Source organism: Morone saxatilis, unplaced genomic scaffold, assembly GCF_004916995.1.
Source record: "Morone saxatilis isolate NCDOM2014 unplaced genomic scaffold, NCSU_SB_2.0 Contig0, whole genome shotgun sequence".
NCBI lineage: Eukaryota > Metazoa > Chordata > Actinopteri > Moronidae > Morone > Morone saxatilis.
In genome coordinates, this window is record NW_023339650.1 from 16,987,581 (window position 1) to 17,008,983 (window position 21,403).

General features: G+C 38.8%; 1 protein-coding gene across 1 annotated transcript in view; it reads right to left on the reverse strand.

Moving 5' to 3' along the window:
* tmtopsb (teleost multiple tissue opsin b) overlaps positions 1-17,454 on the reverse strand; it is a 26,375-nt gene extending 8,921 nt beyond the window's left edge. The window contains exons 1-2 of the mRNA XM_035657086.1: positions 17,064-17,454; positions 7,410-7,738 (exon numbers count right to left, since the gene is read on the reverse strand). Coding sequence (XP_035512979.1) covers positions 7,410-7,738; positions 17,064-17,454 — 720 coding nt within the window. The remainder of the gene's footprint in view (positions 1-7,409; positions 7,739-17,063) is intronic.
* Between the last annotated feature and the right edge of the window lie 3,949 nt (positions 17,455-21,403).

A 21,403-nucleotide genomic window follows, 5' to 3' on the forward strand; every position in this document is an offset into this window, starting at 1 on the left:
CACACGGCATTTTATTTTGAAAAATGACTGGATTCTCTGTGCCGTTTCTGTGTCTGACATAGCTGACATACCATGCCTTAAAAATGATAATTCAAATTTGAAAGGGTGTAGGCGAGTTTAAGGTAGCTAAGGGCACTGAATATTTTCATCTCATTTGCAGCCATGGATTAAGAAAAATGGTTGACCGGTTGAGCAGCAACAAGTTGATGGCCAAGGGTTGACGATGATGTGACTTTCAGACGCGTTACATCTAGCCCTCCACTTAATACTACATCCTCCCGGATTGTCAGCACTGTTGAACCTGACACCACCATTGATGATTTAGGAGAAGCTGGAGGCTAAACAGGTCTGTCTCCACACCTACCCTATTCCTTTCGATGGGAGGTCCTACACAGGCATACAGGGTTGACTGCGTTGTCCTTTTTTATGTCACGGTAGGCATCCAGGTCCAGTAGCGGCTAGAGTCAGTTAATATTCTGGGTTTCTCGTTTGAGGGTCAAGCTGTAACATGTTTTCCCTGAAGGATGAGATTAGTGATATCCCCCAGGGTCAGACAGGGTCAGAAGTAGTGGAAGGTTCTAGGTTGCATTTTGTGTGATTCAGTGTGAGTTAGGTTAAGCCATATTTGGGACCTGAGTAGATCTTGGATCAATTCTGAAGGTAACCTTGGTTGCCCAATTGTACCAAGGGCAAATTTCCAATTTGGTCTCCATGTGCAGTCATCCTAAACAAAACAAATCAGAAAAGCTATGCTTCAGGAGAAATGCCTGCATATAGGTGGAAAGACTAAGGACTGATTGTCCATCATAGTCAAGGGAAGGACAAAGGAGACTAAATGTGTACATTTCTGTGCAGAAGCGAGGGGTGAAAGTCCACCCTGAATCTTAAGTCTACACCTTAAATTGATCAAGCAGAGTGAGGAGCCCCAGAGCTGCACAGTGATCCTGAAAAATGGCAGATTTGTATTGTGTCAGAGCTGCTGTTGTTAAGTTGTTTACAGGTAAAACAACTCAAAAACGTCTTGTGGTGTATTCATAGGTATAGCTCAATAACCATTCAAACCGCAAATATTGCCAGTGAAAAATCTTTACTTTCTTTTCCTTTCTTCATCAAGTACATCACTTAACATATTTTTATGTACAAGAACAGTCAGAGATTAAATTTTGTCTTTTTACAAACCCACATGGCTGAGCCCACTCAAACCACCTGAGAACAAGATAGGAAAAAGTTACTGTTGTTGCTGAAGTCAGTTATAACCAAGATTTGTGTAAACCAGGGGGACACAGATATGAGTGGGACCCCCAGGATGAGGCAAGGTGTCAGTTGCAAAGATAATGACATTGTAAGTTTGTAATTTCTTTACAGTGGGAAGTAGCCTTTTTAGCTTCATGCGTCACTGAGCAGCTTTCATATGAAAGAACAGAGCACCGCCTCCAATGCTGTATCCAGTTTTCTTTATACATCCGTGGGTGGGTGCCTTAAGTTCATTAAGAGCGATTGTTTAGTTTGCATTAATTAGCTAGCTAGCCAATGACAGTCATCATTTCAGTTGGCGAAATCAGTGGTTGTCGGCTGGAATTTAAAAGCCTTCCTTTGATTCCTCAGTGTGAAATCAGAGACCTATTGTATCCTAAGTTACTTATAAAAAATTCATAAGTAAATCTGCTGTTACCATTGTAAACTGCATTGAAAAATAAAAAGTTCTTCACCTAACAAGCTCTATGCATCAAAAGATTTATCTGTTAGTCAATACTGTAGTTAATTTACTATTTTGATTAGACATTATAGAAAAGCTATAATGGACTAGAGGAAACAGTGTTGATACTGTACTACAAGCAGTGAAGCGAATGTAATCACTCTTGCAAATGCAAGCTATTAACCGTTGTATGAAAGAAGGAAACAAATATTCAGACAGAGAAATGTGCATAACTGCATCATAATGGGCATTAATGCTAAAATATTTAAACAAAGTGCTGTATTTTTTAATAACATGATTATGAATACCAAATAAAAACAAATAAAGCTCACAGTGAGAGGAAAAACTGCTGAAGTCTGCAGCCACTCGTCTGTCCCCTCAGTTTCTTTCTCTCTGTACAGTGTCTCAGGTTTCAACGTACAGTACACACTCACAAACACACAGAGATTTAATCACATTCTGCAAAACTCTGGGAATGAGTTTATGTTTGTGTGCAGTTGTATGTGTGTGCACGCCAAGTGAGAAAAATAAATGCTGTGTAAGCAGGGGATTATCTGTCCCTGGGTAACCTTACACCTAGGCTGCTAAGAGACTAAAGCACACATATGCATACCCAAACACACACACTCTCATGCATATATGTACATATATGCAGACAGCAGAGAACACGCCCATACCTCCCTGTGATACGCTCACCTTGAGCATTTTCTCTTTCTTTCTCCACAAAAGTTGTATTTTGTTTTGGTTAATTAAAAATTTTACAAACGATCTTCACACAAGATTAGATTATATAATCGTCACATCATAACAAAGCTGTGAAAATGATTAGGATGATTATCAGTTCATTAACTGAAGCGGTTGTCTGTACAATTCTTGTTTTCAGATTCTGCAAACATGTTTGTTTTAATGAGTTGAATCACTTATCAGTTTGGTAATTTGGATGATAGTTTAATAACCTGACGTGGATCTCCTGTAGCTATGAATGTTGTATGTTGTGAAATGTGCTGCATACAGCTCCAAGCAAGCTGAAAATGCAAAATTAATACGTGAGACAAAGACAGTTATCTGTCTGCCTTCAGGCAACTCTGGGAACGACTCAAGAAAATCACAAACAGCTTTGCCAACTTTCCCTCAGTGTTATTAGTATGTGACACCAAAACTGCACACTGCTTTAATTTGTTTATTCTCAGCAGTTTATTTGATGTGGTCAAAAGCAATTACAAAAATGTGACTGAACTGGTTTGCTCAGCAGTTAATAGGTCACTGGACTACAGTAAAAGTTAACTTTTGATATGGCTAACAAGTTATGCATTCCTTTTCATGTTGTGTCCACCAGATGAATGTTAATCCAATGTTCAGTCTTTCTTTGTTTTGCCCTTTAACAAGTCCTGAGGGAAATGTCTGGCTCTTTAGAAGCTACATGCTCTACTACGTCCACCAGGCAGTTGCTAACTTTGTCTATCTGCCATTTGGTTGTGGTAATAACAAATATGAATCAGTTTTAAAGACAAGTTGTTTGGCAAAAAGAGCTGGTGCCTCATGTACCAAGGCTGAGTCCTTGTTACATCGGCCCAGGGTTCAAATCCGACCTGTGGCCATTTACTGCATGTCATTCCCCCCTCTCTCTCCCCAGTTTCCTGTCACTATCAATTAAAGGCAATAAAAGCCCAAAAAAGAAAAAGAAATGCAAAGTTAAATTAAATGTAAAAGAATATGATTGAATCAAATAAAGTTTAAAGAAAGGGAGTCATAAGCCTGGAAATTGATTTTTTAGTTTTTTGTTTTTTTAGATGAATATCAAATGGCATATCACTGAGAATACTAAAGGACCAAGGACTAAACCCTGAGATGCTCCAGAGAGCCAGATAGCTTTTTGCAACCTGCTAACCCAAAAGTTCTTTCAATAATGGATCATAACTTCAAAGAAAGTAAATTATTTATTGAGTCTTACCTACAACTTCTAAACCCATTATTAAGATCCTTTTAAAGAAATCTGAATAAAACCAGTGACACTTTTTAAAGAATCTTTAAATGTGATAGAATTCTTTCGAGTAGTAGAAAGAGTATTCTCTTTTTTTTCTCACCAAATACACAAACACACATGAATCATTTTGTATGTTAAGCGTATAAATACTGAGGGGGAAAAAGTGTCTCGCTGTCAGCCTGATCTGATCTGAACTAAAAAATCACAGCCACGATCCTCTCCTCTCTCAATCAGCCCTTCTCTGTTTATTTCTCTATCTCATCTTCACTACACCTACGAGTATCCATCAATAAACCTGCCACCCATCTTAATCTGACACTGACAGGAAGCAGGATGCTGAGAGACTTCTCATTACATCTGGCTCTGTTTTCCTCACTTTCTCAGTTAGTAATAAATTCACAACGCATCAGCGGTTAAATAACTAAAGACTGACTTTCCCTCTCTGTTCCTCTTCCCTCTATCTTAAGGTGTTTAATGACAACTTGTGAATTCATCTGCCAATCTGCAAACTGCCCCAAATGACGAAATGCACCAATCTCATCAGTCTATAGGTCAAATTGAGGCTGCGATGGGAGAGGAAAATCACATCCCCAGGGACTGAAAATTGGCCAAATTAATTTAAGGTGTCTGGCATGATACCTGGTGGAAAATCATCTTGTGCATAAGGACTTTAACTAAACCTGGAAGCAAATCCTGTCCTAAAGTGCAGGAAGCAGAATTGTTCATGAGAAACATCTTTTAGGTGATTTGAACATGATTCATATTTTGGACTCCATCCGACAGTCAAGTGCAAGAAAACAGTGTATTAGGAGAATTTATATCAGCGATCTGCCCTCTCGAACTTTAATAAATAATCCACTATTGAACTGGAAAGGGTTTGTAACAAGACTAAGTGTCTCTGTGAGGCAGTACTCTTTCTTAAAGCAGCCATAGTGCTTAGGCACTGCAGTGTTGTGAGGAAAAGCTTGGCATGCTAAAATGTTCACAATGACAATGCAAAAATGCTGATGTTAAAGCTCCAGTGTGTAACATTTAGGATCTATTGGCAGAAATTGAAAATGATATTCATATGTTTTATCTAGAAGAGTGGGTCTGCCATGTTGAACCGCCATGTTTCTACTGTAAGCCAGTAAGGACAAACCACACACTGGCTCTAAATAGTATTTAGACCCAAGGTTTTCCTGAGTTTCGTGGCCTATGCACTTGGAATGGGGCGATGGATATTCAGCTTTCACGGCTTGATGCCATTAAATCCTTCACATTGGACCATTAAGCAGGTATACAGTTTGCAATCTTCATTTAGCATGTTAGCATGCTAACATTTGCCAATTAGGCAAAAACACAAAATACAGTTGAATCTGATGGGAATGTGATTAGTTCTGCTGACATTGGGTCAGAACCAAAGTATTGGAGAAAATAAAATCTTGACGATCGTGATGCTAGACAAAGTGATTATTCATCCTGAGGAAGACATATTTGTCCCGACTTTCATGGCAATCCACCCAATAGCTGTTGAGACATTTCAAACAAATGTTTACCTCAATGTGGCGCCAGAGAAAAAGTCAGGGGCGTCAGTAGGTATATAGTCAGTATATTTAGATTTTAAGAGACCCTGCTCCAAAAAGCAACACAAAAAAGTTCAATGTGATTGCAGGCTTTGCCGGAACCAACAAATGCATGGCACAGCAACCAGCAAATGGTGTGGCAAATTAAATCCTTGTGCAAACAGCATCGACACATGAACACCCAGGGCTCACAGACACGAACAGAGTGTGGTCCATGGCCGCGAACAAACACATTTAACCATCCTACACTAAGTTAGGAGAATACATATGACGCACAACCAAACACTGAGGCAAGCCTAATTCTTAAAAACACTCTGTATGCATGTGGCTGCCAAATAGATTAACATAAAAGATGAAGGCAAAAACAAGCAGCCACACATGCAGAAGACACCTCAGACATCTGCCACCTATACATACACAAACACACACAGTACATCAATCTGTTCACTCAACTGATCAATTACATACCTCTTCTAACATCTCTACTGCATACTCTAAAAAATGTCATAATCAATTTTCAAAACCCACTGTATATCATTTATGTGTAATTGTAGAATATAATATGGTCATTAAAACCCACACGCTACCAGGCACAATATGAAGACATCCTCTTCGGTGGTAGCTGCAGCCCTGGTACACCACAAAGACACACAGACGCACAAAGCTAAATGAAGACTTTTTGTCCCCTGTGATTAGCTGACAGAGGGTGTGAAGGTCTGCAGCCTTGAGGGTTAATGAAGCACCTCAGCAGAGTGTAATGAAGACAGTCGTCTGTAATCCTGTCATTAACACCAGCCGGTAGACAAAACCTCTCTACTCACGTTCCTTAACAACTATTTTCAGCTTCCTCGCTTGACTCTCAGCTCCAATGAGAGGGAACCACTCTTAACCTTTCTCTAAATTACTCCTACCAGGTCTTCACTTAAATGCAACCCCAAACCCATTGTTATTAACTATATCATAATGTATGTAATAATGAGATAAGCAAAGGAATTCACCTTATATAGTAAATTGATTCTTAACATATTTGTATTTTATTGTGATTTAACTGCCTCGTGATACATCTTTACATTACCATTCTAGAGTTAGAAAAAGGGCTCTGTCTTTGGTGGAAGCCAACAAAGAATCCGAGCAGCTACAGGGTTTTTGCAAATGCATGAACTCTAACTCTTAGTAAAGTCCACAAAAAAGCTTAACATATAAGAAAAGAGGTTGGAGGGTGTTGGCATGAAAATATCTGCAGGGCTGGGCGCAGTTCCCCTCCAACTTCTAAAAGAATACTTTTTTTCTTGCCAAATATTACTTTTAGGCTCTGTCTCTTTGTTGTTCTTGTTTGAACTAGTTGATTTATGAGTCAGGTGAGGGGAGAAACAGAAAGATACAAATAAAACCTGAATCAAATCATACATTATTTCTAAGAAAACATGTGTAATCATACAAACTGCATCTTTAAAGGTTTTACAGCTTTATATTTGGTGTTTGTTTAATGCATTAAAGTTTTTAAAAAGACTAGTTTTTCCAAAATGAAGCTTTCGTAAGCTCAGAACTTCCTTTTAGAAATACATGACAGGAGCAGGCATGATATTTTACAGGTTAAGCAGCAATATCAGGATCCAAATTCGAGCTGTCATCCAGATATTGGATCATGTCGTAACCTCTCTTGTACTCACTGTTCTTGCATCAAAGTGTAAATTATGTTCAGCAAATGGGACATGGCTTCAGACACTTCAGAAAAATCTCACAGTGGCTGTTTGGCTTAACAGTCAGCAACAGTGTAAAGCAGCAAAGACAAAAGAATAAATTGGTGTTGGCAGGTTTAATAAACTACTTTGCTGAGATGTCAAATCTGATTGGAGATAGTTGAGATCAGCTGGTGCGTGTCTTATGTCTTTAAAATGTATGAACTCATATTCTTTCCTCTCTTGTCAGCTTCCCCTGATTAAGCATTCAAGGTAGCTGGAGGCTTTTGATACAGTAGTGAATCAGTTAAGGTCCCAGATAAGGAAATACATGTCTGGTGTGCATATAAAGCACTAGTAAATACACTTCCTATCTGGTTTCTTATCTCAAATCTATTTTCTTCTGCTGTTTCTGGCTCATACACATCTCTTCAACTCAATGTTGTGTTTTCTCTCATGTAATATTTACATTTGCAGAATCTTACCTGTCTGATGGTGTACAGCAGCTTGCCGTAGGAGTATAGGATGACGCAGAATGGCAGGACCAGGCAGAAGGTGAAGAGGCAGACAATGTAGGAGATATTGTTTGCCGTCTTGGTCTTCCAGTCCACTGAGCAGGTGGTGCCGGGACCCTCGGGCCCATATCGGCTCCAGCCCAGCAGCGGAGGTACAGTCCAGAACACAGAGTAGAGCCAGGAGAAGCAGATCCCTCCCAGAGCCGGGCGGTACTCTCTGCCGTCGGCTATAGTTGGCGCCATCATAGTGCAGTAACGCTCATAGGAAAGAACGGCGAGGGAAATCAGGGAGACGATGCCTGAGGAAGAAGACGTACAGAAGAAGTGGTCAGTAGGTGTGTAACAAAATACAGTGACATGAAAAATGGATCACAATATCAAGTAAATCTTCTCTTGTGGCTCGTACAGTGGAACTGAACCAATCAGTGTCCTTTAAGAAAGCACTAGCAGGGTGGGCGCTAGGTGTGACGCAGCAGACAGCAATCAGGAACTTCTTGTATTTCCTTCCAGAACCTCTTCTTTCTACTCTTGTTTCTCTACAGTTAAGGAATCCTAAGCACACATTTTCAACCCATGCAGAAGTGATTTAATTTGCAGCACATTAAACAAATCTAAATGTATTTGTCCACGTTTGTATTAACAGTGCCTTTGGCTTAAAAAAAAAAAAAAACACAAACTAAATAGCAGTAAGTTTAAGGCGATGCAATAAAATGTCTTGTTTTGCCTGTTCAACAGTCTGAAATCCAAAATGAATCAATTTACCGTAATGTAAGATAGGGAAAAGCAGAACATTCTCAGATTTAAGAACCTGCATTCGTTAAATATTTACTTGCAAAAAGATTATAAATATAGTTGCCAATTAATTTTCTGTTGTAGTGCTAATGAAATGTGAAGCACAAAAGCGCAAATTTGACATTTTATTTTTCTATGTTCACAGTTTATTTTGAATCAAATCTTATTACATTTTCAGTCAAACTTTGTAAAAGTGCCACGAGTGAAGCGAACCGTGAGCCTGTTTGTGTCGTGAGCTAATTGTGTCCTTATATCCTCAGTGGGTTGTGGCTGTAATCTCTTCACATTGAAACAGACATGCACAGAAATACTGATTTGCATTGGAGGGGAGGCAGACGGCAGCACACAAATTAATTGCTTAATCGATGAATGTGTTTTGTTGCAGTAAATTGTTGCTGAAGAGACTTATATATTATGTCTCATATCATACCTAATCAGCACATACAGGCTAAAGTGCTAATCCAGCAGCACTTAACCACTCTTTCAGGGACAGAAACTTTAATTACAGACAATCACAGGACCTCCATGCATAATGAAGGTTTCTGATTGGCTGACAACGTGGTGTGTTTGCTGCGGACAGGGATGAGGTCGTAGGCGCACAGTGTGAGAGCAACAGCAGAGAGTGAGAGTCTTGAAGATAATGGAAGTGATTTTGTGTTTGTGTGTTTGTGCACACTGGGTATCAGTATGCATGCAGTGTGTGTGTCTGTGTGCGTATGTGTGTGGATGCAGGTGGATGAAGAGGAGATAAAAGCTCTCTCTGTTCATTACTGATGCACTCAGGGCAGACCTGTGGAGTCCATGTGCTGTATCTAACATGGGTCAAACTGACACTTCATTAAGATACAGTGTAAAAATGATAGAATATTACATCACATGTGATTTTTTTAAATGTAAATGCTATATTCTTGTTAAAACTGAGTTATAAAGAAATATTGAGGAAGAAATAAGACATACAAGTCAAATGAAATATATTTTATATATAATTGTTGCATATCTATCTAATTATTCTTGCTGATATTGTTTGTAGGATGCTGACAACTTCCAATTTTTCACTAAAGTCAGATAGACATTTTAAGAAAAAGTCAGATATAAATTAAAAAAAAAAGAATTAACAGCATCAACATAAAAGGACAGAAACTGCAGTTCCACGACCGGCAATCTGAGGCTTACTACTATGTGAGGCAATCTCCATAAGGCCCCATATTAAAATGCCCAAATTCACAGCAGAAATAAATCTGTTAACAGCCTGGTACAAAAATACAGTTTTTGTCTCTAAAGCTAATTGCCCCGCTAATGAAAAACAGGGGCAGGGGGTCTCAAGTTGCTTGGCTTTAAGGGTCATTAGCCAAACAAGTTGGGAACCAGTGGACTAAACCAGCAACAAGCCAGGGGTGTGCTTATTTTAAAGATGCATTCATTCATTGTTGGCAACTTGTGTAGCAGTAGAAGGAGCTGTATATCCAACAATTGACATATTATCATCTCATTAAGCTAAAGTGTTAATAAAGATAACTTGGTCGTTCTGCTGTTTGGTGCAGTGCAGGTAGCATACAATGGGTTTACTAAAGCTTCATTGTGCTGAAAACAGCTTCTAGAAACATGGGTTGTGGGCTTGAAAATGAAAACAATAAGGGTAAAAGCAGCTAAAAAACTCATATTGTCTTTTGATCCATTTTTCTTATCAAAAAAGAGTGGTGCATCTTTATTTGTTTTTTTATGTTACCCTCCATTTGTAAAATAACAAGCTTTGTCTTCTTGTGATAGTGTAATTATTGTCTTGTGTTCTCAACATAAAAACCATTGTTTTCACACAATTGTGTAATTGCATATAATCAGCAAACAGATTGCTGCATGTCTCACTGAATGACGCTGTTTAAAACCAACTGTTGATCACCAAAGGCACACTATTATTAACCTGTAGGATTATTACAAGGACAACAAAACAAAATCTGTGTTGAAATTACATTCAATGATTATATAGTCATGGTTAAATACATCTCACCAGCCCAGTTTAGTGGATTGTTTTTTTCTAATATGAATGGTCTGCTACCTCAGCAACAGGGCCACTCCTCCACACAGCGACCGATTTTCTATCCATTAGCTGTAACGATTGCACAGTTTCTACTCCGAGCCTGGTGGGGATTCAGGGGAACGTATCAGTCCCTCACGTTGGCTTTGATTCAAAAATGGCCCACTCTGATACTCCACCATGCAATTTAATGGGTTTTCACCCAAGGCCTGATTCTTCCTCACCCAACTCCGGAATGGTTTAGGAATAGATTTATGGTGAAATGAATGACCCAATTTCCAAGACCTGAGTCAGCACAGGAGCTAATCATCTTTCATTGTCTTCTGCTTTTGCACTCTTTCTCCACCCATCTTGTCACACACTTAATTTTGTCTAACTCTCTCTTTCTGTCTTTCTCAATCGGACCCTCTTTCTCTTTCATTGGTACTTTCTACCTCTTTGTTTCCCTTTTAACCGATGATAAAGCACACAAAGTGCATTTAACATGCACTAACTGCAAGTAACCGTTTAATGTTGTTTTGCTGTAATCTGATATGTTAAATATCACTTACATATATAATTGGAGGTAGGGGATTAGTAAAACCTGATTTCCCAGACAGAAACCAGAAAGACCATCCTTCTCCAGGACAAATCTAATTGACTTTTTCCATGTGTGCGTGACAAAAACTTAAGACAGGGAATGTATCGCTGTGTGATGGGATGAAAGCAAATATGATTTCACATGGCTAAGGCTCCAACTAGCAATTATCTTCATTACAGATTAGCCTGCAGATTATTTTCTTGAATAATTTATAAATAGATTAGTCAATATCATGCCAGAGTTTAGTGAAAAATGCCCATCATAATTTCCTAAAGACTCCTATGAGACATCTTCAGCTTAATTTCCCGGACCAACATTCTAAAACTCAAATATGATCTATTTACAATGATATAAAAATAGAGAAAAATGTATTTGAGTAGTGGGAATTTGAGAAAGTTCTACTTTTGCTTGAAAACTGACTAAAGCAAATGATCAGAAACTTATTTCTCATTTCAGGTCGGAGCAATCCATCCCTATATTCAAAATAATTGAATTTAAAGTGTGACTATGTGTCCTTCACTGCACTGGTTCCCAACCTGGGGTTTGGGACCACCACTAGGGGTCGCTAAAACTTCACGAGGGGTTGCGAGGCCCTCTTGGTATTAAGGGGTGTTAGAAATCCTAAAAATATATACACAACAGGCCTATATCTCAGCATTTTGTTTACTACTGTGAAGAAAATCAAATAAAATTGTTATGTTTAAAGTTTAGATCATAAGATATAAACCCCTAAACAGCCTTGTCCTGCATTAGCAAAGTAAGCTGTGGAAACAACCAAAGAGCTAACAACACAATAGCTGAAGTGTTAGGGAGAAGAAAACATTAAGTATTCTTCAGTATTCTGGGCTACTGTAAAAACATAGCAGTTCAATATGATTGCCTCCATGGAAGAGGACCCACTCGCTCTGTTGATAAAAACGGCTCATTCTAAGGTAACGAAAACTATTTCTATTTTCAGGTGATTATACACTCTTGAAAACATACTTATGAATATTATATTCTGCCAATAGATCGTCCCAAATGTTACACATTAAACCTTTAAGCTACAGCTCCAAAATCAACTGACCTGTTGCTTTTATAGGTAATTTACAATATGCAGGTTACTAATGAAGAATGTAAACACCCCTTATTTTCTCTTTTTTGCCAGTTTAAAAAGTGTGCAACTGCCCAAACTTTAAAAATCTGACTGGAAAAACTGGAACTTCTTTCTTTCTTTAGATATTACCAAACTTTGCTTTCACGCATGCTGCACTTGAAAGGGAAAAGGAGAAACAAAAGACTCCTCTGTAACCTCATGAAGATCTAATTGCAGTGTAAGTGACCTGATGGAGCTTGATTACAAGCTTCCTAACAGTCCCTGACTGCACGGTACAGTGGCTCAGATGTTGTCTGGGTAATTGCAGCAGGGCAGACAATGTCTCTTTAGGGAATTAACAAACACACTGGATTACAACCTTGTAGGCAGAAGGTGAAACAAGAGGTCTGCCAACCTGAGTAGATCTATTTCTGTCTATCGCAGTATTCAGGCTGAACAGAGTAATGTGTACTAATGTGTACAGTGTATTGATAAGGAAGTGTTGGAAGTAACAAATTCCATTTATTTCTGTTTCTGTACTTTAGTAGTTTGTTGGACAGTTCTATTTTGTTGTTTGTTTTTTTAAATAGCAGCGTGTCTGCTTCTTACAGCTCTGAAAATGTCTTAAACCTTAAATTAAGTTTCCTAACAAAATTTTTTCTTAAAGGCCTTGGAAGGTATTACAAAGTCTTACATTTCAGAGTTTACCCACTTCTAAATCCCCTCTGATGCCCATCATTCTGCAAGTTGAAGGTTGTTTTTTCAACCTAGGATGGCAAAGGCATGACACAGTTGGAGTAAGGAATCCTTCACTCAAAATGCATAAATTATTTACACTACCCGTCGTGGAGATACTCTGATGCAAATACGTCTTGTGTATGTGAATATTCATAATGATCCAGTAGCCTCGAAGCCAGGAGCAGGGCGTTTATACAACACAACGTACACAAAAACAAGTATCTTTACATGTCACTGTTTATAACACAGGGCATTTATCCTTTGCTGCACTTTAGAAAAAAAGAGAAAGGGGGCATAAATTAAGAGTATACCGACTCCAGGCACCACTACACCACTGCTTAGTCAGTAATGTTAGTTATAGAATGTTTTATTATCTGATTGCGAGCTGTTGGGAGATGTTCTACTGTACATCTATAAACTAAAGATTGTGCTGCAGGAGGCAGTTCAGTCCTTTTTATGTGATGTTTCAGTCAGCACCATCAGAAGCAAATAAGCTCATCGTCTCATAATGCACCAGTAAGCAAAAACTAAACTCAAATGAATTCATCATTTTTAATTGGTTAATGAAACCATCCATTTATTTTATGCTGCATATCCTGATTCAGGTCATGTAATTTAATAAATTGGATCATTATAAACTTTTGAAGGGAACAGGTATTAGATTGCATTCTATGTGGTATTAAAAAGGTCTTAAATTAAAGCTGGTGCAGAAACCTGGCCTGTCATTTTGGTTTTCACATGACTGCAGCGTGCTTATCGACAAATACATTACACTGGGAAGCCACTTGTATGCAAAACATTCAGCAATGGCACAAGTGTAATGCAGTTGACACAAAAATACTGTAGCTAAATATGCACTCTAAAAAGGTAATGCAATTCAAGCTAAATCTCCTCCTCGGGCAGCAATTTTTCCAGCTAAAACACAATCTTGTTTGAACTCTGCAGAGTTCAAACCTGCTACTGAATAAGGATCAAACACTTTCACTAAAGGTAGATACTTTTAATATTTACTCTGGCAGTTTAAGCAATATGAATGCAACCAACAATTATTTTTACTATCAAATAATCTGCTTATTATTATTGTATTAACATATTTATTGTACAAAATGAAGAAATTCAACATATTAACAGAGAGAAGCAGCAAATTATCACAATGGAAGAGCAGGAACTAGCTGTCTGTTTGAAAAATGAAATGACAATCAAAATAGTTCTTTTGAACGACACGTCAATGAATCATTTCATCTCTAATATTTACTATAACCTCCTCTTGAGACACAACTACACCTGTTGTTTTGTGTACTGCCAGAATATGATGTGAAATAACATGACCCTATAGGTGATTTCTGTACATTTTCAACCTTGGCTGAATTTCGTCTTGTTTTTCCACTATCTGATCAATTCTGACCGAACTGTCATCAATCATTCACGACACACATAAATCTTTGATGCTAGGGTGCCCATCTCTGCACCCCATACCTTTTTTAAAAGCCAATGACCACCCCAGTTCACAATTAAAACATATCATTAAGGTATTTTTTCAACAATGAGCCTTATGATCCTCTCACGTACCATTTTTATTGTGTTAGTTATTTCTTGTTAACTCTACAGCCGCTTCTGAATACTCACCCTGGCGAAACATTGTGCAAAATTCATCACAAAAGTTTTCAGGTTGTGGATAAACTGTCAGTCAGATATAAATTGTGCATGTATTGTTAGGTAAAAAAATGAAAGATGCATCTAGGATGTCTAGGAGCATCCAGGATTGTAAAGCTGTTGACCCTGTTGAAGGTGTATAGTGAAGTTATTGAAGGATTTAGCTAGAATCCTTCCACTAAAACAGAGTTTGTGTCCAAAAAAAACAACTAACTTGAGAGCAACAACACCTTACTTCAAAACCAAAGTCCACAGAGAAAACAACAGATTTAAGAGCAGCAGTAACACCTAACTGCCAGTCCAGACTCCAGAGAGAAAACAACAGATTTAAGAGCAACAGCACCTTACTGCATGACCAAACTCCAGAGAAAAAACAAGGGATTTTAGACTAGTGGTGTAAAAAAAATATCACTACACTTTTCACACTAATATATTTTGTAATACTATATTGATTAAAAAATGCTGTATTGATTTGAACAGTTAGAGATAGATTTGTGGAGGTGGTGGTATTTTATTAACTACTAAAACTAAACTAACTGACTTAAAAACTGGCATAAAGCAGGATCTAAAAATATATACTGTAGTAACCCTGTCTGTTTACAATTTTCTTAATTTGTACCTAAAGAATCCTGCAAGCACTTTTATATGTAGGCAAACGTTAATTCCTTTGCTCCAATTGCACAAAAAGTTGTACTTTAATACTGGATTTTACAGGGACTGTGTTAAATGCCAATGCCTCTTGTAATTGCATTAAAAAAGACACTTTTTTCTCAGATTTTCTACAGATTTTCGTCGGTTGTTTTTAATAATTTTGGTTGTTTGATTTGGTTTAAAAATGCCAATATATATCAGAGATGTGCCAATCTGATACTCAGTATCGGTTGGATACTAGCCAAAATCACTGGATAGAGGAAAGAAAAATATAATCCGATACGATCCATTAGTCTAAACTATTACATAAAGGCTTAACTCAACTTTGAGCTATGGATTTCTTCCTTCATGGGAGTAGAAAAATCGTTTCACAGTTTGAGTTTGATGTTTTTTCGATGGCTAGGTTGAGAAAAGTGCATCCATACAAATGTATTACTAACAGCTTGATTATGAGAGGGAAAAGACTGATTGGTACCGGATGGCAGCATCAGTATTGGACATGAAAAAGTGGTATCGAGCCATCCCTAATACATAGGTACCTAGTTACAGTACCACAATCTATCACAATGTATTGTATTGCAACCCCTGTATCGTGATACATATCGTATTGCCAGATTCTGGTCAATACACCTTACAGTACTTCAAGTCCAGACTCCACACATAAAACAACTAAATCAAGAACAAAAACAAGACCTTGCTTCAAGTCCAGACTCCACACAGAAAATAACAGATTTAAGAGCGACAACAACACCTTTCAAAAACTACTGATTTAAGCGCAACACCTTATCACACCTTATTTAAAGTACTTAAAGTCCAGACTCAAAAAGAGAAAAAAAGAGATTTTCCAAGCAACAACAGATGGCAGTTTAGGCTAAAAGTAACAGAAATAGATGATGAAGAGGTGAGTAAAGGATAAGAGACGTCGGTACTTAAGTGTATTAACGGATTGATTATTCACTGACATTTGTACTCAATCACAGACTCCCCTAAGTACCAAGAGACAAAACGTCTAAATTCAGCGAGAGCACGAAAATGCTGACAAGCACAGATGCATCACCCCAATCATCATCTCTTTTTGGTTTTTTGGCTCCAATAGCTAGACCATTAAGATCCTGGTTTCTGAGCAGAGGGGCGACATTAATTAATCTGTGAAAGTGATTAGAGTGATTGCCCTGAAACTGAAAGGTCACAGGTTTGATCCCAGCACTGATGAAGAGCACTTGTCAATAGTCCTGTGTGCACACATACGAACACGAGGCACAACCTCTAAGGATCAAGATAAGAGCCTAACAAGAGCAGATTTATTATGTAACACGATCAGAAATGCTTTTTCCATGTTATATGATTATTTTAGAGTTCATCTCTTCTGCATCCTCTTTCCCCAAAAGTTACCTCTGGGACAAAATCTGAACTATAGATAATATACAACACATTACTGTATCATATTATTTATGTCCTTGAAGGAAATAATTCATTTTCCAAGCTTATAGCACTGCTGAACATAATCAGCAGTGAACAGCACATTACCTTCAACACTTAATAGGATTTTAATTTAAATTAACTGCAGAATGAATCAGGTTAACAAGAATTTAATCAAATGTTTGGAGTGGGTTCTATGTTGCCCGTTTCTGGCAATGAAAGCATAATTTTCTTCATCCTCCTGCAAGCTGCTAAAGGCAGAAAATTAGGTAAATATGTTACAGCAGATCAAGTAAAACATATTTTAAGGGACCATGCTGCTGCTGCTGTTTAAATTCCAACTTAAAGGCGAGGAACTGATGAAATGCTGCGACTTTTTGGTGCTTGTGAAATCGTTTGATGTGGTTTTGGATAAAAGTGCATGATGCGCACAGTGGTTAAATTGAAAAAAGGACATTCTGGAGACAAGATTTTCACACTTTCGGCAGCATCCACAGTTGATATGTTAAGAAAAAAATCCAATGTTACACTGTCTGGCTGGCTAAATCAACATTTCATCTCTTTAGAGGAAAAAATAAGATTAGATTTAAAGATTAAATTATTTATTAAATAACTTCCGAGGCGTTTTTTTGAGTTATTAGATCTCCAGTGACACCTGCCAAAGAAGTAAAAACAGCTGCTTACCTAAACATGCGTTAACGAACCCGTACCAAACGCACCCAGCGCGTCCGATCAACCACCGCCCCTGGGTGCTGGCCGCGAAGCTGAACGGGGTGCCCAGCACGCTGACCAGCAGGTCGCTCGCTGAGATGCTCACCAGCAGGAGGTTCATGGGCGTGCGCAGAGCCCGGTACCGGCAGAACAGCGCCAGCACCAGGAAGTTACTGAGGAACCCGAAGGTGCCGATGAAGCCGAGGCACACCGCCACCACCAGGTGCCCCTTCGGGCTCAGGGTCGGAGGAGGGAGAGAACCGGGCACCTGCTCGTACGCGTCCGTCACCGTGGCCGCCGCCGTGCCTCCAGCTCCTCCCCCGGGACAGTGTGCACAGCTCAGGCTCACGTTACAAACGATCATACCGGGGTGAGTCGCGAAGTTTGTACCGGCCCCAACTTTGCACCGACCATAACGGACCGTCTCGGTGCTGTTCACTAAGTTAACCCATCTGGAGAGGCGAAGGCGCGCGGTGGAGCCCTCTGTTGCCCCGTGCGCTCACGTGAAAGCTTTTAATAAAGAAAGACAGAAAAGTGTAACCGCTCGGCTGTACGGTCCAAGAGAGCGAATGAGTGAGGATTCAGAGAGCAGATGCCGGTGTCATTTTAGATCCGCCCCTACGCCGTGCGCTCCGGAAAGGTGCGCTCCTTCTCTTGCGCGGCCACCAGTTCAGCTTTAAGTGCGCCTGAGCTTTTATCACCCACTGCGCCGGGGGATGAAAACCCTCAGCATGAGGTGGTGTGTTGGTGTGTGTGTGTTTGAGCACGTGTGTGCAAAAGCCTCAAACCACCATCCATGAAAGCATTGCATAACAATATTTCTGTGCAGAAAAACACACCGCAGTAAATTAAGAGAAAGTGCTTGAAAAGCTGTGTGATAGGTGCAGCTCCAGACTCCACTTCTCTTATTTTAACCGTGGAGAGCGGAGGAGAGAATCCATAATATGCCTGACAAGAGATCAGTATGTATAGCCTGGGGGACGAGGACTGATTTCTTCTAAGCTTATTAACATCTTTCTCTTGCTCTTTGTAAGCCAATCATTATAGATAGATATATAGATAGATAGATAGATAGATAGATAGATGCTCCTGCTGCTCCTTTTTAGAGCACTTGTTGCAGATGTCTTTTTCCTGTCTACTTCCCTTCTTCACACACAGACACGTTTCCTTTCAAAGGAAGTTCTTGCTTATTTTGCATGCTTAACCGGACAGAAAAGGGAAGCTATTGCATCTAGATTAGATTTAAGGTTAGAGCAAAGTCCTCACCTAAATCACAAATTAGGTTGCGGCTTTCAAATTGATCCATATAACCCTTACAAATTAAAAACAAAAGTTAAGGAAAGATAATGGTGTTAGTTAAATAACAATAAAGTAAATCCTGAGTTAAACCTTCCCTACTATCTACCAATCACCTACAGTATACTTACCATACTACAGTATACTATACTATACCATATCATACTATTTTCAGCTAAATTCTCCCCTTGTTCAATCAAGATATGATGATTTTTATCTTTCTTTGGTAAGAGTTTGACTACGCATTATGTTATAAGTTCACATTATAGATGGTGATTGACAGATGGTCTATGGTTTCTGAAAGTGCCTGCCAAACAGTTTCCAACGATGACTTTGGTTCTGTGTAACAAACCAGTCAGGGCACCCCACTTCCTCTATATGCAGACTTTCTGGTTCGTCCATTAATGACACTTAAGGCTGGAGTCCTGCATACTCTGCATAAATGATGCTAAGGGGCACCCACAACATCATATTTTGAAGCGTTGGGACACCGACCAAGCCACAGTAAAGAGTTGGGAGTGAGACTGGGCTGGGAAGGACACCCTAGAGAGCAATTTATCACATTTTCTCCACTGAAAGCGCAGCCCAGAGGACCCTTTATCATTTTTTATCTACCATAGGGGCATACAAGAGGGCACTTTTTGTTGTGTCTTTTTCAAACACAGGGGCACCACGGGGGGCAAATGCTCCCAAGAGTCCGCCAGTGCTCCACACCCTTACCCTTACTGAATGTTGGCACTGGATGCTAGTCTTGACGAGCGAAATTGTTCACTATGGACGTAAGGATACTCGGCTGCATTAGTCGCACAACCACAAGTAGCCACTCATCAAGAAAGCATTAATTTGTGTGTTTGAAACATTTAAACAAAAGGGACCAATGATGTAATTTTTCTGGTGAGAGCAGATAAAGTGAGACGGGCCTCACATACTTATTATTCAGGTAATGAACTGAAACGCATGCACGCACACACACACACACACACATGTTGCTCCCGTGCTCTCTTTTCTCTTCTTATGTCTTTGTGTGTTTTCCTTTGATTTCAAATGTAACCTTGCCAACAAATGCAGCCTTGCACCTCCAGTGAGAGATGAATTATTAATTAAACGAAATGAGCTAATTTAATGAAATTTGCTTCATAATAAATGAAGTATAGGACACATTTCCAGCCCTTTTGTCTCTCAAGGGACCAATATCCCTGTCATTAAAACTATTTCATTTTAATCTATGCATTATACATACAGTTGTAAAATCAGGCTTATACAGTATCTTCACTTTATGCTCTGATTATCTTGTTTTCTTTATAACTTTATCTAAAATCAATTTATTGTAACTAAATTGTTACAAAACTCAAGTCCACAACTTCCAGTCATGTTAGCAATAGTACATATGCAACATCTGTTTACACTTTCAAAATAAAGCAATGTAAGAGTAACATTGTGAAATGGACGCAGTTTGGTTTAGAAAAACGTATTTAACGTACATGAAATGAAGCCTGATCTGTAGCTTTGATAATCATCTCCAACGAGGACACTGGTCAGTGTCACGTTTTTGGCTTGCCTAGATGTGAAAAGTACACACGTGTATCAAGAGTGATGAAGTCAGTGTGGTGAGGAGGGAAGAAGACCGCTGTTGAGGTCTGCTGTGAAACCAAAAGTCAACGTGGATTTATTTAACTTAACTTACACTCATAACGTAACGTTACCAAGTAGTTTTTTTGCAAGCTTTATTTTGAAAGTGTAACCACAAGTTGCATATTTATTGTAGTTAACTTGGCTGCAGCATGAGAATGTGTTGAAAACGTCCCACTGCCACAGCAGACTGGCGTGTGTATTATACGCTTCGGTTTGATACCGGATTGCAACCAGGTTTGCTTCAAAGTTTATTGTTCAGCTTGGGAATAGTAGGTTGACCAAATAATCCTAACTCAAGTTCCAATTACTATGTTTTTAAGGAGCTTTGTACTGTATCACTCAGTTTTCGTGGTTTGAGGCGACACAGACAACTCCTTTACGTCAGAACTCAACTCAACTCTTTTCCTTCAAGTCAAATCCAAAATTCAAATTTTTGTGACTTACATTTGTCTCTGAGTCTACGTCTTGAGCCTAATTTTGGTTAATGCATGGATGGATCAATGTTTTTAGGGATAAAAACCCTTGAAAACAGTCCAAATAATTTTTAATCTGTCACCTATATAAACTATTCAGACTCTTCAGAGTTACAGATGGTTTTAATGGTGTTTAATAAAAAAAAGAAAAGAAAGAAACTGAGCAGAAAATCCATGAAATGTACCTTATTACATTAGTAGAGCTTGATCGATTAATCTTCTTTAGTAAGACGAGTGTAGTAACTATATCTTTGTTCTGACGTTACCTTGGGCTTTTTGCAGATTCATTTAGATTAAAAACAATTTTTAGCTGCTGCTCTAAATATAACAATCATAAATGAATTAATTTATTATCCTCTTAAAGTCTTATTAAAATACCTTAATTACATTGTTGCTGAAGGTAAAAGTCAGTTTCTTTGTTGTTTTGTTCAGATGCTTTAGTTCCACTGCAGAACAACAGTCTGCGGCTCTCAGACAGTTAAATTCTGGTTAATACAACAAAACATTTCATTATGACAGAGGACTGAGAGACATGAAGCACACACACACGCGCGCGCTAACCCTCCACCTCACTGCCACACACACATACACAAAACACATCAATACAATCCGTCCACACACACAGAATAAAATAAATAAATGTACAATCAAAATTGCAATTACCTGCAGAATTTGTGAAGGGTAAACAAATCTGTGCCTCGCCCACCCCACACACACACACACCGATGCAGAGAGCGGCGTTAGCATTCTAGTTAGCATGCTGAAATGAATACAGTTAGATCCAAAGCAATTTCCTTTTATTTATCTTAGCAGCCGCGCATAAATAAAGGCAAGGGCATCCAGGCAATTAGCATAATTACTATGAGGCGGTCAGACCCTCTGTGATTTCATAAAGAGACACACACACACACA